Genomic DNA, 18,851 nt, shown 5'->3' on the forward strand with positions numbered 1-18,851 from the left:
ACAAAACTACGAAATGTCATTTCTAGTGGAGAAAATGTACTTATTACAATATTCTTCTCTTTGTTAAAAAAAATCTTCTCAAAATAAAAGTATATGAGCAGCAATACTTCTGGCAGATGGATGCTGACAAGCTCCCTCTGAGCCCCCATGTGAAAGACCTCCGAGAAACTGAAGCAACCTAACCTTTTGGACCTTTACTGCCTTAGCTCCATGCCATCCAATATGGTAGCCACTAGCCACATGTAGGTACTTGAATTTGAATTCAAATTAATTAAAGTTAAATGAAATGATAATTTTAGTTCCTACACTGCAGTGGGTACATTTCAAATGCTGAATGGCCACGTGTGGCTAGTGGCTACCATATAGAACATGTCTATCGTTCCTCTAAAGTCTACTGACAGAGCGGATCTTGAGCTAAAAACCTGTCTTTCAGATAACCTGAACTCTTTTAGTCATTACTCTTTCCCCAATATATCCTTCTGCCCATAAGAAAACCAAGGTAACGATTAAGGAGGATTTTTTTGTTTGTTTCTAGAAGGAATATGCCCACTATAATTCTATATTTCAATTATGACTGAACTAACATTTTCTTGTGGAAAAAAAAAAATTGAGATAAATCATCTTTAGAAAGTGATCCAGCCATTATCTGTAATTTTGTAAGCATCATATTTCATTTCCCCAAAACTTAGCAAGTAGGAAAATAGATCAAAGAATGATGAAAGTGTTACCAAACAAGACTCAAAATTGTAGTTCAGTGGATTTCCAAGAGCCTTTATTCTTACCTGTACACAGTATGAGGGACATATACTTCTCGGATTGGAAATTCCAGTATCTCTTTGTGTGGGCGTCCCCGGTTTTCAGGAAAGGGCCTCACTGGCAGCATTTCAGGAGTCAGACAGCAATTGATGGTCTCTGGAGCCAGAGATATCTCCAGTTTGAGCAAGCCTAAATTTGGGGAGAAAATAGGTCTGTCTTAGTGAAGACATCATATACAAAGGATCAAGAAAGACTGCTATACTATATTTCTTTTATGAAAATGAGGATAAGTTGTACAAGTATGAGAATTTTGGCATGCTCAGATTATTTCCTATAGTTTGAGAAAAAGCATGTCATGACGATTTTTGAGATTTGGTTTCTAGAACTTAAAAAAGCAAGAAATTGTAAAAATGAGTAAGAACATTAGAGGATCTCTAAAGTCCCTTCTAGAACTACTACACCATAAGTGCATAATTCAGTAATTTCTCTTCATCACAAGCACTAAAAATTGGTGATTTTCACAGTGGGTTCCCTGGTACCCCCAGGGAGCTGCAGAAGTGCCTCAGGGGCTGTCAGGCTGAGAATAAGGAGGGTACACCCTCACCTTCCACCAAGGCACTTCACTGTTTTCTTATGCTAAGAGTTCCATACAATATGATAAAAGAGGCTTCTCTGTTCACACAGTTATCTGATTTTCTGAGTGAGCAAATATAAAGCATGATGTTTATTTATTTATTAAACAACCCTTTAATAAAATAGAAAGCATTAACAAATTTGCCCCTGGAACTAGATCTTAACTCCTAATGCAAAATCCTATATTTCACTTGACAAAAAAACTGCAGCATTACATGAATAAAGTGCCTAGTTCTAAATAAATAGCTTTGGCATCAGAGAGGATAAAGACAGCCATTCACACCTGGAATTGACTTGACTCTTCTCTGTAGGGATGAAGATCTTTTGTAGTCAGCTAAAAACTTGAATAAGTCTTCATCACTGAGGCGATCTCCTTCCTGCCAAGAGAGAAGTCAGGCTTAGTGTAGATGCATCACGGACTCCTGGGGTTGGGACCAAGGACTTCTCAGAAAATTTTTAAGTTTTATTGTAACATGTCTTTCATAGATATAAGGCAACTCTGAAACCATTAGTCATCCTCTTGTCAAATATTATTTCTCTACCACTCCCAACTCATCCTGGCTCTTCAGTCCTCCTGGGGACCGGTCTTTTACTGTAATTGTGAGGACCATCGAGGATCTAGGCCAAAAGCTCCTCCCCATATAACTCAACCCACTGATACTTGTTTACTCCCTGGAACAAAACAGAGTAAGTTTATATCTTTCTTCAAAGATCTGAAGATGGAGAGAGCATCTTTCTATCTTTTCCCTCATGTTTTTCATATATCAAATATCCTCATATTTTCCGCATTTGTTTTGGCTAAGAAAGGTAAACATAAACACTACCCTCCATGTGCCTGCATGGGACAGGCATGCTGCCAAGGGATATGTGTGCCCAAGTTCCGTGCTAACCCTTAGAGCAGCCCAGTAAGGAAGGTAGGTAGGTAGGTGTGTCCTATTCCTAAGTACAGATGAGAAAACTCTGACTTAGTTATGCCAAATACCTTGCCCCCCAAGGCAACACAATTGTGAATATTCCCCCAATAGAGATCCTTTCAGTTCCCTGTGAGCTCCATCATGAGGCATGGCATGCAGAAACCTCAGTATTTCTTCTGCACTTCAGTTAACATAACCCCTTGTTTACATAACCCCTTGACATGTCCCAAGAGAACAGCTTGAGCTTAGGAACATTTTCCAAAACAGAGTCAAACTAAGTATAAGTCAAGTTGTGTTTTGGGTACTAAAATACATATCACGTAAAATTTACCATTTTTGAGTGCAAACAATCTCCAGAATACTTGGAGTTTGCAAAACTGAAACTCTATCCCCATTAAACAACTCCCCATTTCCCCCTTCCTGTAGCCCCTAGTCACCTTCATTCTACTTTCTGTCGTTCCACTTTCTGTCTCTATGAATTTGATGACACTAGGAAGTTCTTCATCCTTTAAGTAGTCTCAAAAGTTTCTGAGCTAACAAAGAATATAATCTATAATGGTCATACTCAGTGAGGAAGTAGGCATGTGGAGAAAGCCTGCACTTGGAAAAGGGGTGAGATGGACAACTTCCAGGCCAAGAAACCCTGAACCAAAAGGGAAATGGATATTTTAGCCAGACTGTTTTCATAGCCTAATAAATGAATTGCCCATGACAGTTCAAATAGGATAGTTTGTATTAATGGGAACCGATCTTTCTCTTAATTAAAAGAGCTAACATTCACTTAGCACTGGCTGTATCCCAGGCACTCTGGGAAGCACTTTACACGTCTCGTCCTCTCAACCCCCAACAGCCACAAGAAGCAAGTGCCATCAGCCCTGTCTTGTAGATAATTAGTGAGGATGAGTAACTCATCCTCTTAGTCACTATATATACTATTGCTTTGGGCTCCTGCCCTCACGCCATTATGGGGAGACCATTCCAGACACACTGTAACATGAAGAGATACCTGCTTGAAAAAGCTGTTAATGGTTAAAGTCTTGAAGTTGGATCCAACCCCATTTTCCTCCAAGGAGAAGGCTCTTTCAGAAAGTCTTCGAGATTGGGACAAAGTTCTCCGCTCACCCGCAGAGCCTTTCCCTTTAAGGAAAACACTTGTCATTCAAAAGTTTGCCTTCCTGTTTGAATACATAACAGTTATTAACTTTACCATATCTAAGGTATGTTGACACTCACTGAATGACAACACTGAACATGGCCATTCTTGCTTTGAATAATGGTTTCCCTCCCCTTGTCCTGGTTCTTAGACCCTACCCCCCTACCTCCTCTGTGCAGCCCCTAATCTTCCTCTGATCATAGTGAGAGCCCAGGAGCTACTGCAGTGCCCTCCCAGGTGGAGATCAGGGTAGCTGGAGTCCAGAACTGCAGCCAGAACAGAGTCTGGCTAAATAATAAGCTTTATTTAGTCAACAGTCTTTAGTTCTGTTTTATTAGTATATTTACATTCCATTGGGAGACGTGTGTACTCCAATGCCCCTGAAGGCATTTGGGATTGTGACCCAAACACACTATGTAAGCCTAAGCACATTCTGGATCTGAGCTTTCTTCTGCTCTTGCAGTGTGGGCCCGGCAGCAGAGCTGAGTTTCTGCCTAGGCTGACCTGCCCAACGGCAATTAGAATGGAGTCACACCCAAATCTGAACTCTTTCACAGTCTGCTTGAGTACTTTTTACCCACTTTGGAGATTTGGGTGAAGCTCTTGTTGCTTTTACACTCCAAAACTCAGGGGTTCTGTTGTGAATGGTCAAAGTGCCTAGAACTCTAATGGTCCAACCCTGTCTTTGCACATTCTCTTACCCTGAATTCTTGTCATGATGCTGAACTGGAGCTTCCTGTTACCACTGAGCCCCCTAAACTTGCCACGCTGCTCAGGATTACACACGGCATCTTTGGTTGCTTCTTAAGAATCAGTCTCTGTAGTCAGGTTAATTTCTCCTTGCTTGGAAATGACTGAGGATCCAGCAAGCTCTGTGCCTTATCTATCTAGTTGAAAGGTGTTCTTTTCTATGAAGAACTCTTTTGAATAAGGCTACCTGGGTCTACATAGAAAGTGGCATTAAAAAAAAAAAAACCTACATATATTGTGGTGTGATGATCAGGATGGATGAAAATAGAGCTTGTTTTGAAATAACCCAGGAGTTTGACTGGTAATTATGCATGAATAACTCCAGGAGAGCAGCAATACAATCCCTTTTCCACCACTCCTCTGCTAAAGGCAACATTTTGGAAGTGGCAACACTAAGGGATGGATGAGAAATGTCCTGAGAAATGTCCCAAAAATGTGAGTGGAGACATAAATATTTGCTAGATACAAAGACATTTTAAAAAGCAGGAACTCTGCACTAGGTGAGGGGAGATATGCTTGAGAACTCTGTAACCCTTTTCAATAGTTCCAAACCCAAACTGTTGAGGAAGCTCGTAATTCAGATGAAGGGTTAGGTAATGAAAAAGAGAAATATGCTAAATGAATCAGAACAGTAACTAAATATTATTTTGGCATCCACTTTTTTTTCATTGCTTTTGGTAAAACAAACTTTAAGGAACTAAAATTTTACTGAACAAACAGAGTTGTACTTTTAGAAGCCCTTGCTCTTCTTATATTTAGGAGCCAATTACAGTACCTTTGTTTAACTCACTATAGACTGTATTATTATATTTTCTTGTTTTTTCAAGGATTTGCTTTTAAGAAGTAAATTAACTTTTTAAAGCGTCTAACTGTACAGAAAATTCCAACCAAAAATCTTACTATATTTCAATTCCACAAAGTTATGATAATTGTCTTGGGGATCACTGCCCAATCAAGCATTTGTATTCCGGTTCTGATTGTGTTTCATCCTATTCACCTGCTTCTCCCTCCCCACTCCCCCACCTTACTGCACCCCTACTCCCACCAATCAGCAGCTGACCTCACGGCTGGTACACTGGGGAGCCCTTCCCTTCACACACCATTGAAAAGCTTACCAACCATGGACTCCACATCGGTTACCTCCCTGTCCAGGGTAGAGACATTGAAGAAACTTGCTAAGCTTATGGGAGCCCAAGCAAAGGGCATCCGGTATTTCCCCAAACGTTGGCAGAAGGATTCAGCTTGAAGTTTTAGTTTTTCAATCTTGTCTTTACTCTAGCAGAAAATGAAAGAGACAGCAGAAACAAACAGTAAGACACTAGCATCAGGTCAACTGCCTCTGCCATGGATCTGACAGCCATCTCCAAAACCCCCATTCTACTGATTAAAGAGTGAATAGGCAGAAAAGTGGCAAACTGAGGCCAGAAGTGCCACTGATGAAACACATAATAGAAAAGGGGGAATTTAAAGAAAGGAAAAGAAAGGCTGCATTAACTATTGAATACATTTTCAGCTAAACCAACAAAAAACTCCCCACAGTCTTGGGCTTGTTATACCAGCTTATCAATAAGTACCTTTTTTAGGGGTTAGCTACATTGGATTCATATAAAGAAATGTGGGGATGAAAAGTTCTGTACATCACCTCTCAAGCCCTTAGAGAGCCTTGTTTTCCAAAGATGCCTTGGAAGATTCCAGAGACATCTGTAAGGGCTTCTCACAACTTCCTTATTAGGTTGACAACACCTTTAAGGTATTCATTTTAATTTCAGATTTAAAAAAAGTATCTTGAGTTCAATAAATCTTAACTTGAATCTTACTTATGAGTCTGCAGTAGGATACTATTGAAAGTGAAAACAAAGTGAAATTGTTAGTCACTCAGTCATGTCCAACTCTTTGCAACCCCATGAACTATAACCTGCCAGGCTTTTCTGTTCATGGGATTCTCCAGGCAAGAATACTGGAGTGGGCAGCCATTCCCTTTCCCAGAGGATCTTCCCAACCCAGGGATAGAATCTGGGTCTCCTGCATTGCAGATGGATTCTTTACTGTCTGAGAAGGGATGCTGTAAGGCAAGTCTTATTTCCCAAAAGGCCATGTTTTAAAACTTGTATTAGAAACTTTTGGAAATGGGTACTGAGAAGAGATGTCCTTTTCATAGGCTCAATACCTATGTTGTACTAATAAATTTCTGATGTATGGCAGTCTCAGATAACTTTTAAATAGTCATACCAGAAAGGGCAGTGGCCCATGCTGTAATGAGGCTAAGAGAGTTCTGGCAGTGTACAGTTTTGGGGTGTCTGTGGCCCTCTCAACCAACTGAGTTGGAGCCTCAGAACCAAGGCAACAGGAAGTGTCTTTGTCCTGGTCAAGTTCTGTAATTAGACACTGGTGTGTACATCATCACATGTGGACTTTGTTGAGTTTAACAATTTATTTCTTTAAAAAGTTATCATCATTGATCATTTTCCCTTCCTTATTTTGTTTTAATATAATTGATTAGTGCTTCATATAGGGACACATTATGGACTAAACTCCATTAACTATTTTGTGGAAGACTTTTGAAAGATATCTGCTTCTTCTAAAATGTTACCAATTAGCAACAGTCAAAATAGCATACCTTTCCACCATCACTTTCTTTGATAACCATGTAGGGTTCTGCACAGTCTCCAATCTCTCCCTGCTGAAGGACTTTTTCAATCTACCAACAAAAATAATATTAAAACAAAGGACATGAATTAATCCATTCATGGGGATCCATCCATATTTTGCAACCATCAAAATAGTGCTTTATGACAGTATCTAATGACATCAAAAGATGTCCACAATATATGTTTTTTATTTTAAAAATTAGTATGAAGAGTAGTATACAGTTTTATAAAAAAGAAAATCATAAAAGCGTATAAAAGGGATGAGAGTAGATACACAGCAAATGTTAACAGTAGTTATCTTTGTATGGTGGGATTATGTACTATATTTTCTTCCTATTGCTTATGTGTATTCTCTGTTTTTAAACAATAAACATGTATTATGCCTACAATAAAAAATGCAATAAAAGTTATTTTATAATACAAAACCCATAAGACATATGTAGGAAGTGAATAGCTCGTTTTCTTTATTATTACTTACAATGTAAAAAAGAGATATGACCTCTGTAAAAGTTAGGTTGGGGACTAAAACCTTCCACTAAATGAATAAATGAACAGAATAAATTATCTGTAATCATTTCCTTTGTATTTCCTATTATGGCTGTGTCTCTGGATTTAAGAGACTTGGAGAGGAACTTGAAAGCAGGAGGATGGTGCAGCTTTTCACTTTGCTAACTGGCTGGTAACATGAATGGATGCTACCACCATCAAGCATTTTCTTCCAACTACCTTAAGATGGGGAGGGAGGTGGGAGGGGGGTTCAGGATGGGGAACACATGTACACCCATGGTGGGTTCATGTCAATGTATGGCAAAAACAATACAATATTGTAAAGTGATTAGCCTACAATTAAAATAAATAAATTTACATTAAAAAAAGAAAAAAAGAAAAGCAGAAATTTAAAATTGCCTAACTCTCTGTTCAAAAAAATTTAACTTAGACGCGGAAGTAAAAAACAAGTGGATTTAGTCCCATTTGTCTGTATCTTTAGCTGAGACAATCCTTGAAGAAGAAATTTAGGTCAATATATCCTAAAAGGCACACATTCTTAACAGGCATTGTCAGTTAGGTAAAAAGTATTTAAACCAGAAATACCCTGGTGATGGAGGGGTGTTTTGTGAAGTTTCAAAGGAAGTGGCATGGGGCTGTTTAGTGAACATCTGTATCAGGAAGACTGCAAGCAGGAAGTCTCTCTTCTCAAAGAAGAACATAAAATCCCCTTCCCATTGCCATAGCCTGAAGACAAGGCTGATCCTCCTGAGAGACATGCCAGGCTGAGACCATGGACATTTAACACGTGAGATAAAGACTGACCCGTGTTCCTATTAGTCAGTGATCATTCACCTATCATTCAAATAAATATTTGCTGAGTCCCTTCTACAGGGTAATTGTTAGGGAGACAAGGTGGTGAACGTGATAGACCTGAGCCCTATTCTCCTCAAGTTCATGGTCAGGAGCTTATAAAGAAAATTAGAAAGAAAGAAGCTAATTTTTCCATGAGGTCAAGGAATTAAAATGTGGTCTTTAAAATGAACTTTGAACAGAGACAAAGAATCTTTTAACTGGGACACTGAAGCAAAAAACTGGAATGCTATGACTTCACGTGTATAGTGTGGCACAAGAGAGGGGTCTCCAGAATTTGGAAGTAGGAGAATCCACATTTGAGACCAGCAGACACTATTCCCTTCACCGAGTTGGGCAAGGCTAACTCCAGTGAGTTACTGGAGTGACTACTTTGTGAGTCAAAGCTGCCCCCTGATATGACAGGTTACTATATGGTCCTTCATGATTGATGTGTAAAAGAGATGCATGAGTCCGCATAACCATGGCAGGTAGGCGATGGGGCATATCAGAATTGCCTGGGGATTTATTGGAGGTAAAGAGCCCTATTTAGAGGGAAAGAAGCAACAACTGTGGTTTACTGTAAAGAAAAACAAATCAGAAGAAAACTAGGGACTCTTACTGGACAGATTTAAATTTCTTAACTCTACCCAGACAATTTAGAGAATGCTTATCATTGCCAAATGAATACATCTATACATTGAAAAATTTTGGAATACATTTAGTAAGCAATAGTCACCCACAGGTAACCACTGATATTTAGTACACTACCTACCATGGGTTAGCCAAAATAAAGTCATCCTCTGAGAAGTGGAGTTGGAAGTAAAATTTGGATCTACAGAACTAGTGTTGGCTTCTTTGATTTCTCAGGCTGGAGAGAATTTACAAATCAACTCCAAATTGAAAGGCTGCTAGAATGCATTTAAGCTAATTTTCCTGTATGTCTAAGTAATACTGCAATGAAAAGTATACATATTAAGTTTAATAACAACATATGTGTCTTTTCAGCAACAGAATTTTAACTATATTTTCCAAAAACTTACACAAGTTCCCTTCAAACTATAATGACCTTCAGAATCTTTTCAAAATGGTGTAAATGGAGAAAGAAAGGAAATACATCTGTCACTTAAGTGACTTCAATATCACCTGAACTTTTTGGAATCTGTATGCTACTCCCATGTGATCAAGGAGGAATCAATGAGATTATGTACACAAAACACTATGCTAACTAGACAATGTCCCAAACCTAGAATGCTGGGTGTACATGAAATCAAAACATCTGAACTTTGTTTAATTTGAGGGTCAAGAGTCAATGAGACTAATTATTTGGCTTAAGGCAGGTAAAATACTCAATGTGTGCCATTAACTTCTAACCAGCCATTTGGAGTGTAGACAAAGTCTCTGGCCTTCTTACAGTGGTAAAGAGCACAACCTAGAATGAAAGGTCCTTCCACTTAGCACTGCCTACAATGGTGATAAAAACAGGAAGAGTGAAGCTTGGAAACTAAAACCCACATCTCAAACTGTCAGAGCCTAGATATTTGCAGGCATTTAACTCTGGGTCTTTACAAAATCATGAACATGATTAGGAGACTCTATCCAAGATTTTCTCCACAGCAGCCTCCCAGAGCTGGATAGCCGAGGGGGCTTTCCTTGTTAGGAGGAAGGGTGCTCATCCATACCAGGCTTTATTCTGTAGTCACATCTACTCATTGAGGGAGGTGTTATTATCCCAATTTAACAGATGGGGAAACTAAGTCTCAGAAAGGTTAGGTAATTGCCCAAAGTCATATAGGTGCTAAGTAGCAAAGCCAGGACTGAAACCTAGGACTGTATGACTTCAAAATTCAGAGTCATTCCAGCATCCAACACAATTTGCTTGAAAAGGAAGAGGAGGACAGTTGAGAGGGAAACAAAGTGAATCTCACAGAGGACATGTAATACTTTCTGACACTTCTTTCACCCTAAACAGGCACTGGGACTAATGCAACAATGAGAACATCAGAATGTGCAAATCAGACTGTATCGAACCACCTTGGCTACTAGGTAGATGTCCGAGGATGGGTAGGTGACTGAGAACACCGCAGATCTTGCCTGACTGGATGAGGCAACAGAGGGCGTGTGAGCACGCAGAAATCCTTTAAACTGGTCAGAGTTCAGGTCACAGTGAAAATTTTCTGAGATCTGTAAACGAGTGGCAAAATGAAAAAATGAGTTACAGTTGTTCTCATGGTCTAAACATGTTTAAAAAAAGAAAAAGAGTGAAGAAGCCCCACCAAATTTCACGAGAAGTAAGTGTAATCATAGACATGGTTTATGATCAGTGGTTGCTGGAAAATCTGATACATATTTTGTCATAGTCTCTAGGTATTTTTGAGTCATTTGAGAGATGTTCTTTGAAACATTTAAATTTTTATTATCCCACCAATATCTCCTGAATACAGTGATGTGCCAGGTACTGCACTGAAGAAAATCAGGGCATTACTTGGGCTCCCAATTAGCTTACACTCAAGAAGGAGGGAAAAGGCAAATATGTACTAACTACAGTGACCACACTGTAGGAGAGAAGGAAATGGCAGCCCACTCCAGTGTTCTTGCCTGGAGAATCCCAGGGATGGGGGAGCCTGGTGGGCTCTTGTCTATGGGGTCGCACAGAGTCGCACACGACTGAGGTGACTTAGCAGCAGCAGCAGCACAGTGACCACACTCAGAGGAAAAAGCATTGTGTAAATTCCTGAGGGTGAGAGGTCATATCCAGTGGGGTAGATGGGGAATGCTTTCCAAGGGGGGAGGTGAGTGAGATGGATAGGCCTTGGAAGAAGATTCCACCAGGCAGAGCTGGAGGGTGACAGGTACCAGGAAGAGAGCACAGCACAGATGTCTCAGCAGCTGGAAAATCTGCAGTGACTTTAGTTAATACTGAGAAATCCAGCTTCACTCTGCCTAGGCTCTCGAGGGAAAGAAAGCAGGTGAGAGCCATACTGAAGAAAGCCAGGTATGGAAGGTGAAGAGTTTGTTTTTAATGTTTCAGGTAGTGAGGATCCATTAAAGATTTTGAGCAAGAGTGTGACATGATGAGAGCTCCATGGATGGCACACTCATGTTGGACGAGCGGTCCAAATAGTACAGTGTTACTTAAGAACCCTCGCAGAATTGGTTTTCCCTTCACCACTAATAGATTTACAGCCAAGAAGAGGCTCCCAGGCAGAGACTGCATTTACCAGCTCCCTTGCAGTTAGGAGTAAGCATATGTGTGTGTTTGTATATGTGTTTGTGTGTGTGTGTGTGTGTATGCATGCACTCACTTGTGCCTGACTGTATGTGACCCCATGGACTGTAACCCATCAGGTTCCTCTGTCCATGAGATTTCCCAGGCAAGAATACTAGAGCAGGTTGTCATTTCCTACTCCAGGGAATCTTCTTGACCGAGGGATCAAACCCATGTCTCTTGTATCTCCTGCACTGGCAGGTAGATTCTTTACCACTGCGCCTCCTGGGAAGCATGTAACTAGATTCTCTCCAATCTAGATACAGAACTGTGAGCAGGAGCAGTGATGGGTCAAACTTCCAGGCTTCAACTCTACCCACCTCCACCCTCTGCTATCTTTTCCCCTTTTCTGGGAGCTGCAGTGGCAGTGACAAGAATGATTTGCGAGAACACATACCAAAGATGCCAGCTTGGGTTCCTGAATGACTGAGTGGAGCAAACCACTGTTGACCCTGTGCCCCTGCCCCTACCCTGGACTGTTAGTTATTTCTTTGGCAGCTTTGGGTCTTAGATGCAGTACGCTGGATCTTTGTTGCATCAAGCGAGATCTTCCCTCGTGATGCACAGGGGCGGGCTTAGTTGCTCTGGGGCAAGTGAGACTTTAGTTCTCCAACCGGGAATCAAACCTGAGTCCCCTGCACTGCAAGGTGGATTCTTAACTACTGCACCACTAGGAAAATCCCTGGATTGTTAAGAAACAAACAACAGAAAGTTCTCCTTCCTTAAGCCACAAGTTCTCCATATGTGGCCCCCTGACCAACAGCTTCAGCATCACCTGGGGACCTGTTAGAAATGCAAGTTCTCAGGCCCCACTAGATTTTCTGCATCAGAAACTCTGGCATTGGGCCCAGCAACTGTTTTAACAAGCCCTCCAGGGGATTCTGATGCCTGTACAAATTTGAGAACTACAGTTTTAAACCATTGAATATGTGTGTGTGTGTGTTCGTGGTGGGTTCTCCTGTTTTAGCAGTTAACCTATCCTGACTAATACAAATCTTCATAATTATTAATATTTACTTAAAAATACACAACACACTTCTTAAATACTGAGTGGTTATAGTATTTGAGCAAGGGGGCAGAAGTGTCTCCCCTGGTTTTGCTATTTCTGTCCTTCTTTAGGAGTTACAAAATGACTAAACATTAAAACACTCATGGAAAAGTCTTTTCAATTAAAAGCATGTTACACTTGGTGAGGACTCTACCCAATGGCAAATTTAGACTTTTATTGCACCAGATGCCTTCCATTCACAATAAAATGCAAAAACTCCCAAACTCAGGAAACATTACATGCACTGAGCTTGTTACAGCCGTGTGTAAATTGCTTTGCTTTATGTGTAACCCCATATGTCACTATATCAGTTCTCTGATTCAGCCAGGCTATCAACTTTTCCTTCAAGATTCTTCAAGGAACATAAACGACAAACATTTCCAGGTCACGTCTTTAAAAACTGCAAAGGCAATAGAACTGGACATATCAAAGGTCATTTGCTTTCAAATCTAATGTGTTTTTACTGCATAGAAATGATATTTAAAGAAATGAACCCAAAGATTCCATGAACAATATACGATGCCCTCAGGGCTGAGTTATTTTTGTTTACTTACCTTTTTCCTTTCTTTAACATCATAGAGGGCAATGCTGGCAAACAGGGGCTCAATTTCTATCTCAAACCTGTCAGAGAAAGAGAGAAAAGTCTATATGGATTTAACTTTGATAATTTTGAGATTTTTGAAAATGCCAAGATACATAATCTGGTTAAAAATGTAAGTAGTTTCCAGAAGTATTTGGGTAGCTCCACGCATATGAGAATCATATGAGAATATTAATAGAGCAATATGAGAGGTTCATAGAAAATTCCTAATCATTTGAGATCATGAAAGTGCTTGCTGGTGGCCCTGCAACAGAGAGCATGTGGAACAGATTCTCCATCTGATCCCACATGGCACTTCTTACTGTTGTAGCTGCTGGGTTTTCAGAGGATTGAGTGTGTCTTAGCTAAAGGTCTTGTTTACAGTTTACATTTTACTGCCAGAATAGGTAGCTCTTATTATTCAGTTTTAAGGGCTGCGGCTTTCAGCTCGTACAAAAAGAAAAGTTAAGTTGCTTTTCTTTAGATTTATAGTGGGACCTGCCAGAAGGAAATAAGGTTACGATGTGTGTGAATGTCTGGTCGTTCCATTGCCAGGGGAGCTTCTGAACTGAGGTGGAGACAGGGAGCTGAGCACAGCTGATCAACACTGAGGTGTGAGGGTCCAATGAGAGCTAGAACGAGCAGCTCTCATACTGGCCCTAATGGCCAATGCCCCCAGAAATGGTGGGCTGAAGACAAGAGAAGGCAACCCCAAGCACAACCCTGCTTGCTATAGGATGCACATGGAACAGACATGCACTTTCTAAATGTTTCAGGTTAACATACAGGGCTTCCCTGGTGGCTCAGACGGTAAATTGTCTACCTGCAATGCAGGAAACCCGGGTCTGATCCCTAGGTCAGGAAGATCCCCTAGAGAAGGAAATGGCAATCCACTCCAGTACTCTTGCCTAGAAAATCCAATGGATGGAGGAACCTGGTGGGCTACAGTCCATGGGTCACACAGAGTCGGACACAACTGAGCAACTTTACTTCACTAACAACCTATGATGCTGCCAGCTAAGAGCCCTAGTAGTCAAGCCTGGACCACCACCACTGCAGAAGTCACACAAATTAGGTCAAATTCTGTTTTCAAATGTATGTGAGAGAATGGATTTATCACAGCTTTGTCTAAAAAGAGAATTTTTTAAAGAATATGTGGACAAAGGTAACCAGACAAAAGAGTTGGTCAAATGACACCTTGGAAGTGAGACAGTGGGCATGATAGAAGAGCCACAGACACTGAGTCAGAGAGACCTGGGCTCTCTCCCCTCTCCCAGTCTGGCTAATTCTGGAATCTTCATTGGGTTACTGACTTTCCCCAGTTCCACTTACTTCTAAAATGAGGAAAGGATACTTACTCTTCCCATTTCCTAGGATTGTTGTAAGGACTGAAAGACAGTATGTGTGAACATACTTTATAAACAATGTCAAGGAACATCGTTATTCACAGTAGCCAAAAGGTGGAACCAAACTCAGGTGTCCATCAAAGATGAGTGAATTAATAGAATATGGTATGTGCATACAACAGAACATTATTCAGTCTTAAAAAGAAAGGAAATTCTGACACATCCTACCATATGGACAAATGTTGAAGAAACTGTGTAAGTGAGATATACCAGTCACTAAAGGCCAAACACTGTATAATTCCACTCCCATAAGGGAATGGTGGAAGAGAGAAATGGGAGTTATTGTTTAGTGGGTATAAAATTCCAGTTTGGGTAAGTGACAAGAATTATGGAGATAGATGGTGGCAATAGCTGTACAACAATGTGAATGTATTTACTGCCACTGAAATACTAGTGAAAAATGGATATGACAGCAAATTTTATGTTATCTGTATTTTACCACAAATAAAATTTAACACTATCATTTAATATTTTTTTACTACATATCATTAACATAATTTTTACTATTCATATTTAAACATTCCAGGTTTACCTATAAGAACTTGCTTTCGTTTGTCCAGTTTATTTAAAGTAGTGAAAGATACATCTCCCCTCTTGCAGGTATATGTTGGTACGAATACAATTTAAGACACTGGAGCAGGTCAAAGACTGAGAAAACACTACAGTTCTCTTTAATTTCTGCTTTGGCAGTTTGGGGAAAATATCATTATAAACTACACTTCACAAATTTCGTCAGGAGAAATCCAAGTGACATGATTACTTTTTTAACAATAGTCTTAGTGGCCATGTCTTCCCATCTGTGAGAAGAGCTGCCATTTACTTAGAGAAAACCTCTAGGAGGCTGAGTATCAAGCATCAGAGGGTAGAATTCCTCCAATCCCAAAGAGCAGAGTTACTGCAGCCAACAGTGGCCTGATGCACTTCCTGTGGGAGTGGGTGAGAGACTCAGACAATAGGGTGGATTTCCTGAATGATGAATGCAGAGGGGGGATGGAAGAGCCACTTCCACTTAGTCCTCCTGCTGAAGGGCTAAGAGTTTCCCCCAGCTGGGTCAGATCCCAGGGACCAGCGTTTGCCCTTATGTACCCACTGCTCAACACAAAGCTGGCTTATTGGCTGCTCATCTCTGTACAAGACAAAAAGTCCTAACTCCCCCACCAACTGGTAGCATTGACTCTAGGAGAGTGCTACACCACCAAGAGAGCCCCACAACTGTGTAAGCAGTCATGCTGGCTTGTGTCCTGAGGAGAGGAATTGGGGAGGCTCCACATTAGAATCGGAAATTTACAGCACGTAGGAACTTTGGGATGATCTGGTCTAACTACTTTACTTATAAGAACTCAAAATTCCAGAGAAGTCCCCAGGCTGACATACAGTCTTGAATCCAAAATCCAAGTGCCCTAATGGCAAACCAAGTGCTGCCTAAGAGGTTCATGAATTGACTTCAACAGATGGATGACTTTCCTAATAGGGTATGAAAAATTTTTATGCCTACATAGTTTTGCCTAGGTAGAGCATCATGGAAAAAGCAAGAGAGTTCCAGAAAAACATCTACTTCTGCTTTATTGACTCTGCCAAAGCCTTTGACTGTGTGGATCACAACAAACAGTGGAAAATTCTTCAAGAGATGGGAATACCAGACCATCTGACCTGCCTCCTGAGAAATCTGTATGCAGGTCAAGAAGCAACAGTTAGAACTGGCCTTGGAACAACAGACTGGTTCCAAATAGGAAAAGGAGTACGTTAAAGCTGTATATTGTCACACTGCTTATTTAACTTATATGCAGAGTACATCAGGAGAAATGCTGGGCTGGATGAAGCACAAGCTGGAATCAAGACTGCTGGGAAAAATATCAATAACCTCAGATATGCAGATGACACCACCCTTATGGCAGAAAGAGAAGAAGAAATAAAGAGCCTCTAGATGAAAATGAAAGAAAAGAGTGAAAAAGGTGGCTTTACTCAACATTCAGAAAACTAAGATCATGACATCTGGTCCCATCGTTTCATGTCAAATGATGGGGAAACAATGGAAACAGTGAGAGACTTTATATTTTTGGACTCCAAAATCACTGCAGATGGTGACTGCAGCCATGAAATTAAAAGATGCTTGCTCCTTGAAAGAAAAGCTATGACCAACCTAGACAGCATATTAAAAAGCAAAGACATTACTTTGTCAACAAAGGTCTGTCTAGTTAAAGCTATGGTTTTTACAGTAGTCATGTACAGATGTGAGACTTGGACTATAAAGAAAGCTGAGTGCCAGAGAATTGATGCTTTTGAACTGTGGTGTTGGAAAAGACTCTTGAGAGTCCCTTGGACTACAAGGAGATCCAACCAGTCCATCCTAAAGGAAATCATTCCTGAATATTCATTGGAAGGATTGATGCTGAAGCTGAAACTCCAATACTTTGGCCACCTGATGCGAAGAACTGACTCATTTGAAAAGACCATAATGCTGGGAAAGATTGAAGGCAGGAGGAGAAGGGGACGACAGGATGAGATGGTTGGATGGCAACACCGATGCTATGGACATGAGTTTGGATAAGCTCAAGGAGTTGGCAATGGATAGGGAAGCCTGGAGTGCTGCGATTCATGGGGTCGCAAAGAGTCAGACACGACAGAGCAATGGACTGAACTGAACTGAACTGAGAGCAGTTACAACTCAATATTTTCAAAAGTGCCTATCATCTGAAAAAGTGGAAGAACTAATTCTCTAAAGCAATCGTCTATAAAGAGAAAAGAGAGGCATGCCGGCACTCCAGGGTTAGGCAAGACAATCCACTGGAACTCAGGAAGAAGATACTATAGTTTATTTTAATTGATTGAGTTCATCCTTCAAAATGTTTCACTTATGCTTGTTTTGTAATACATATAAATTTAATACACAAGTACAAAATTAATACACATATAGAAGATGCGTGACTTTTAAATACAATTAAAAAGCTAAAAAAGAATTGCTTTCAAGCAAACGTGACCCATGAGATGAATCCAGATTTCAGACATGTGCTGTTTGAAATGTGTGTTACCGAAGAAGGAAATGAGAAAATATTTAAGAAGTCAGGAAATCATGCAGAAAAATCTGGATTTCTAGTTTCTCTTTTTGAAAAAAAATCAGACAACTGATCAAATGGGTCAGTTCATTTGGATGGCAAGAGTTGGCCCAAGCTAGTAGTGAGCGCCCCCAGAGGATAGTTTGCTACAGTCCCACTACACTCTAATGTCCTCTGGCACTGAAACTGAGTTTTAGTTGCATTTTTCATTGTGTTTTAATAATGGTATGTTGGGAAATGCATATAAATCTCTAAGAATAAAAAGGATCTAACTTGTAGCATTTTCTGATTTCAATATTGTAAATATTTCTACCATTCTACCATGGCTAATTTCAAACTACCAATGTGACTTCACTGAATAAAGAGCTGGGAAGAGAAGCATACACTGAGCTCTCAGGAGTTAGAGTGGACTCCAGCACACCACTGGCTTTTACTGCTATTTTTCTTAACGCAGGACATTTCGCTCAATTAATTACCTAGACATCTAACCTTAGTGTTCGTCTTCCTTTTCATAGTAGAATGACGGTCAAAGGCCTGGCAGGAATATAATCTGGGGCTACCTGATTCTGAACTCTGGTCTTTCTACTACTTCACAGCTGCCCACTATTAAAAGTGTGTTGGGGTCCTCCCCGACTCAAGCTCTGATGAGAAAGACAGTTTGTATCTGAAAGGCAAGACAGATCTCAATCGAGTAGGTAGTGTTTGCTGATACTTACTTCAGGGTCAGCAACTTAACCAATATTCTGTTTCCCAGATGTTCCTTGGGACATTCTGGTACCGGACGTATTTCCACAGCATCCTCCTATTATTAACCACATTGAAATCAGTAGTGAATTCCCATGAAATCAGTAGTGAATTAATCAGCAGTTAACCAAGGGAAGGGAAGACTGCTATCTACCATGCAAGACAAGCTGCATTTGCTTTATTTCTAATCACAGAATAATACATTAACTTTTATAAGAGTTTATTATCCAACCCCCATGCTTCAAAGTCAGCATTTACAGCAAAGATTTTTCTCCTTTCAGACAACCAAACATTTAAGACAAAGAGACCAAAAGAGGAAGGAAGGAAATGTGAACATAGATAAGGCTTAGTAACATCCACCAGATGGCATTGCAAAATCTTACACCTATTGTTGACTTTTTTTTTTTTTTTTTTGCTGGCTTTAAGGACACAATCAGAATATTTCTCCTGCCGAGGGCTTTACCAGTAAATATGTGAGTTTCAGACTTGAGATCTGAATCAGAAATTTTCACCTAAAGCTGTAAACCATTAATACTGTAATACAGTGGCTTTCTTGGTTC

General features: G+C 40.3%; 1 protein-coding gene across 4 annotated transcripts in view; it reads right to left on the reverse strand.

Annotated features, from left to right (window-relative positions):
• The window catches only part of DOCK8 (dedicator of cytokinesis 8), a 266,249-nt gene that overhangs the window by 125,262 nt on the left and 122,136 nt on the right, over positions 1-18,851 (reverse strand). For all 4 annotated transcript variants that reach the window (XM_027549402.1, XM_027549403.1, XM_027549404.1 and 1 more), the window contains 8 exons: positions 18,264-18,349; positions 13,063-13,129; positions 10,227-10,376; positions 6,824-6,904; positions 5,322-5,481; positions 3,310-3,440; positions 1,673-1,766; positions 783-945 (listed from right to left, as the gene is read on the reverse strand). In XM_027549402.1, the coding sequence (XP_027405203.1) occupies positions 783-945; positions 1,673-1,766; positions 3,310-3,440; positions 5,322-5,481; positions 6,824-6,904; positions 10,227-10,376; positions 13,063-13,129; positions 18,264-18,349 (932 nt within the window). The remainder of the gene's footprint in view (positions 1-782; positions 946-1,672; positions 1,767-3,309; positions 3,441-5,321; positions 5,482-6,823; positions 6,905-10,226; positions 10,377-13,062; positions 13,130-18,263; positions 18,350-18,851) is intronic.

The sequence above is a fragment of the Bos indicus x Bos taurus genome, chromosome 8, assembly GCF_003369695.1.
Source record: "Bos indicus x Bos taurus breed Angus x Brahman F1 hybrid chromosome 8, Bos_hybrid_MaternalHap_v2.0, whole genome shotgun sequence".
Classification (NCBI taxonomy): Eukaryota; Metazoa; Chordata; class Mammalia; order Artiodactyla; family Bovidae; genus Bos; species Bos indicus x Bos taurus.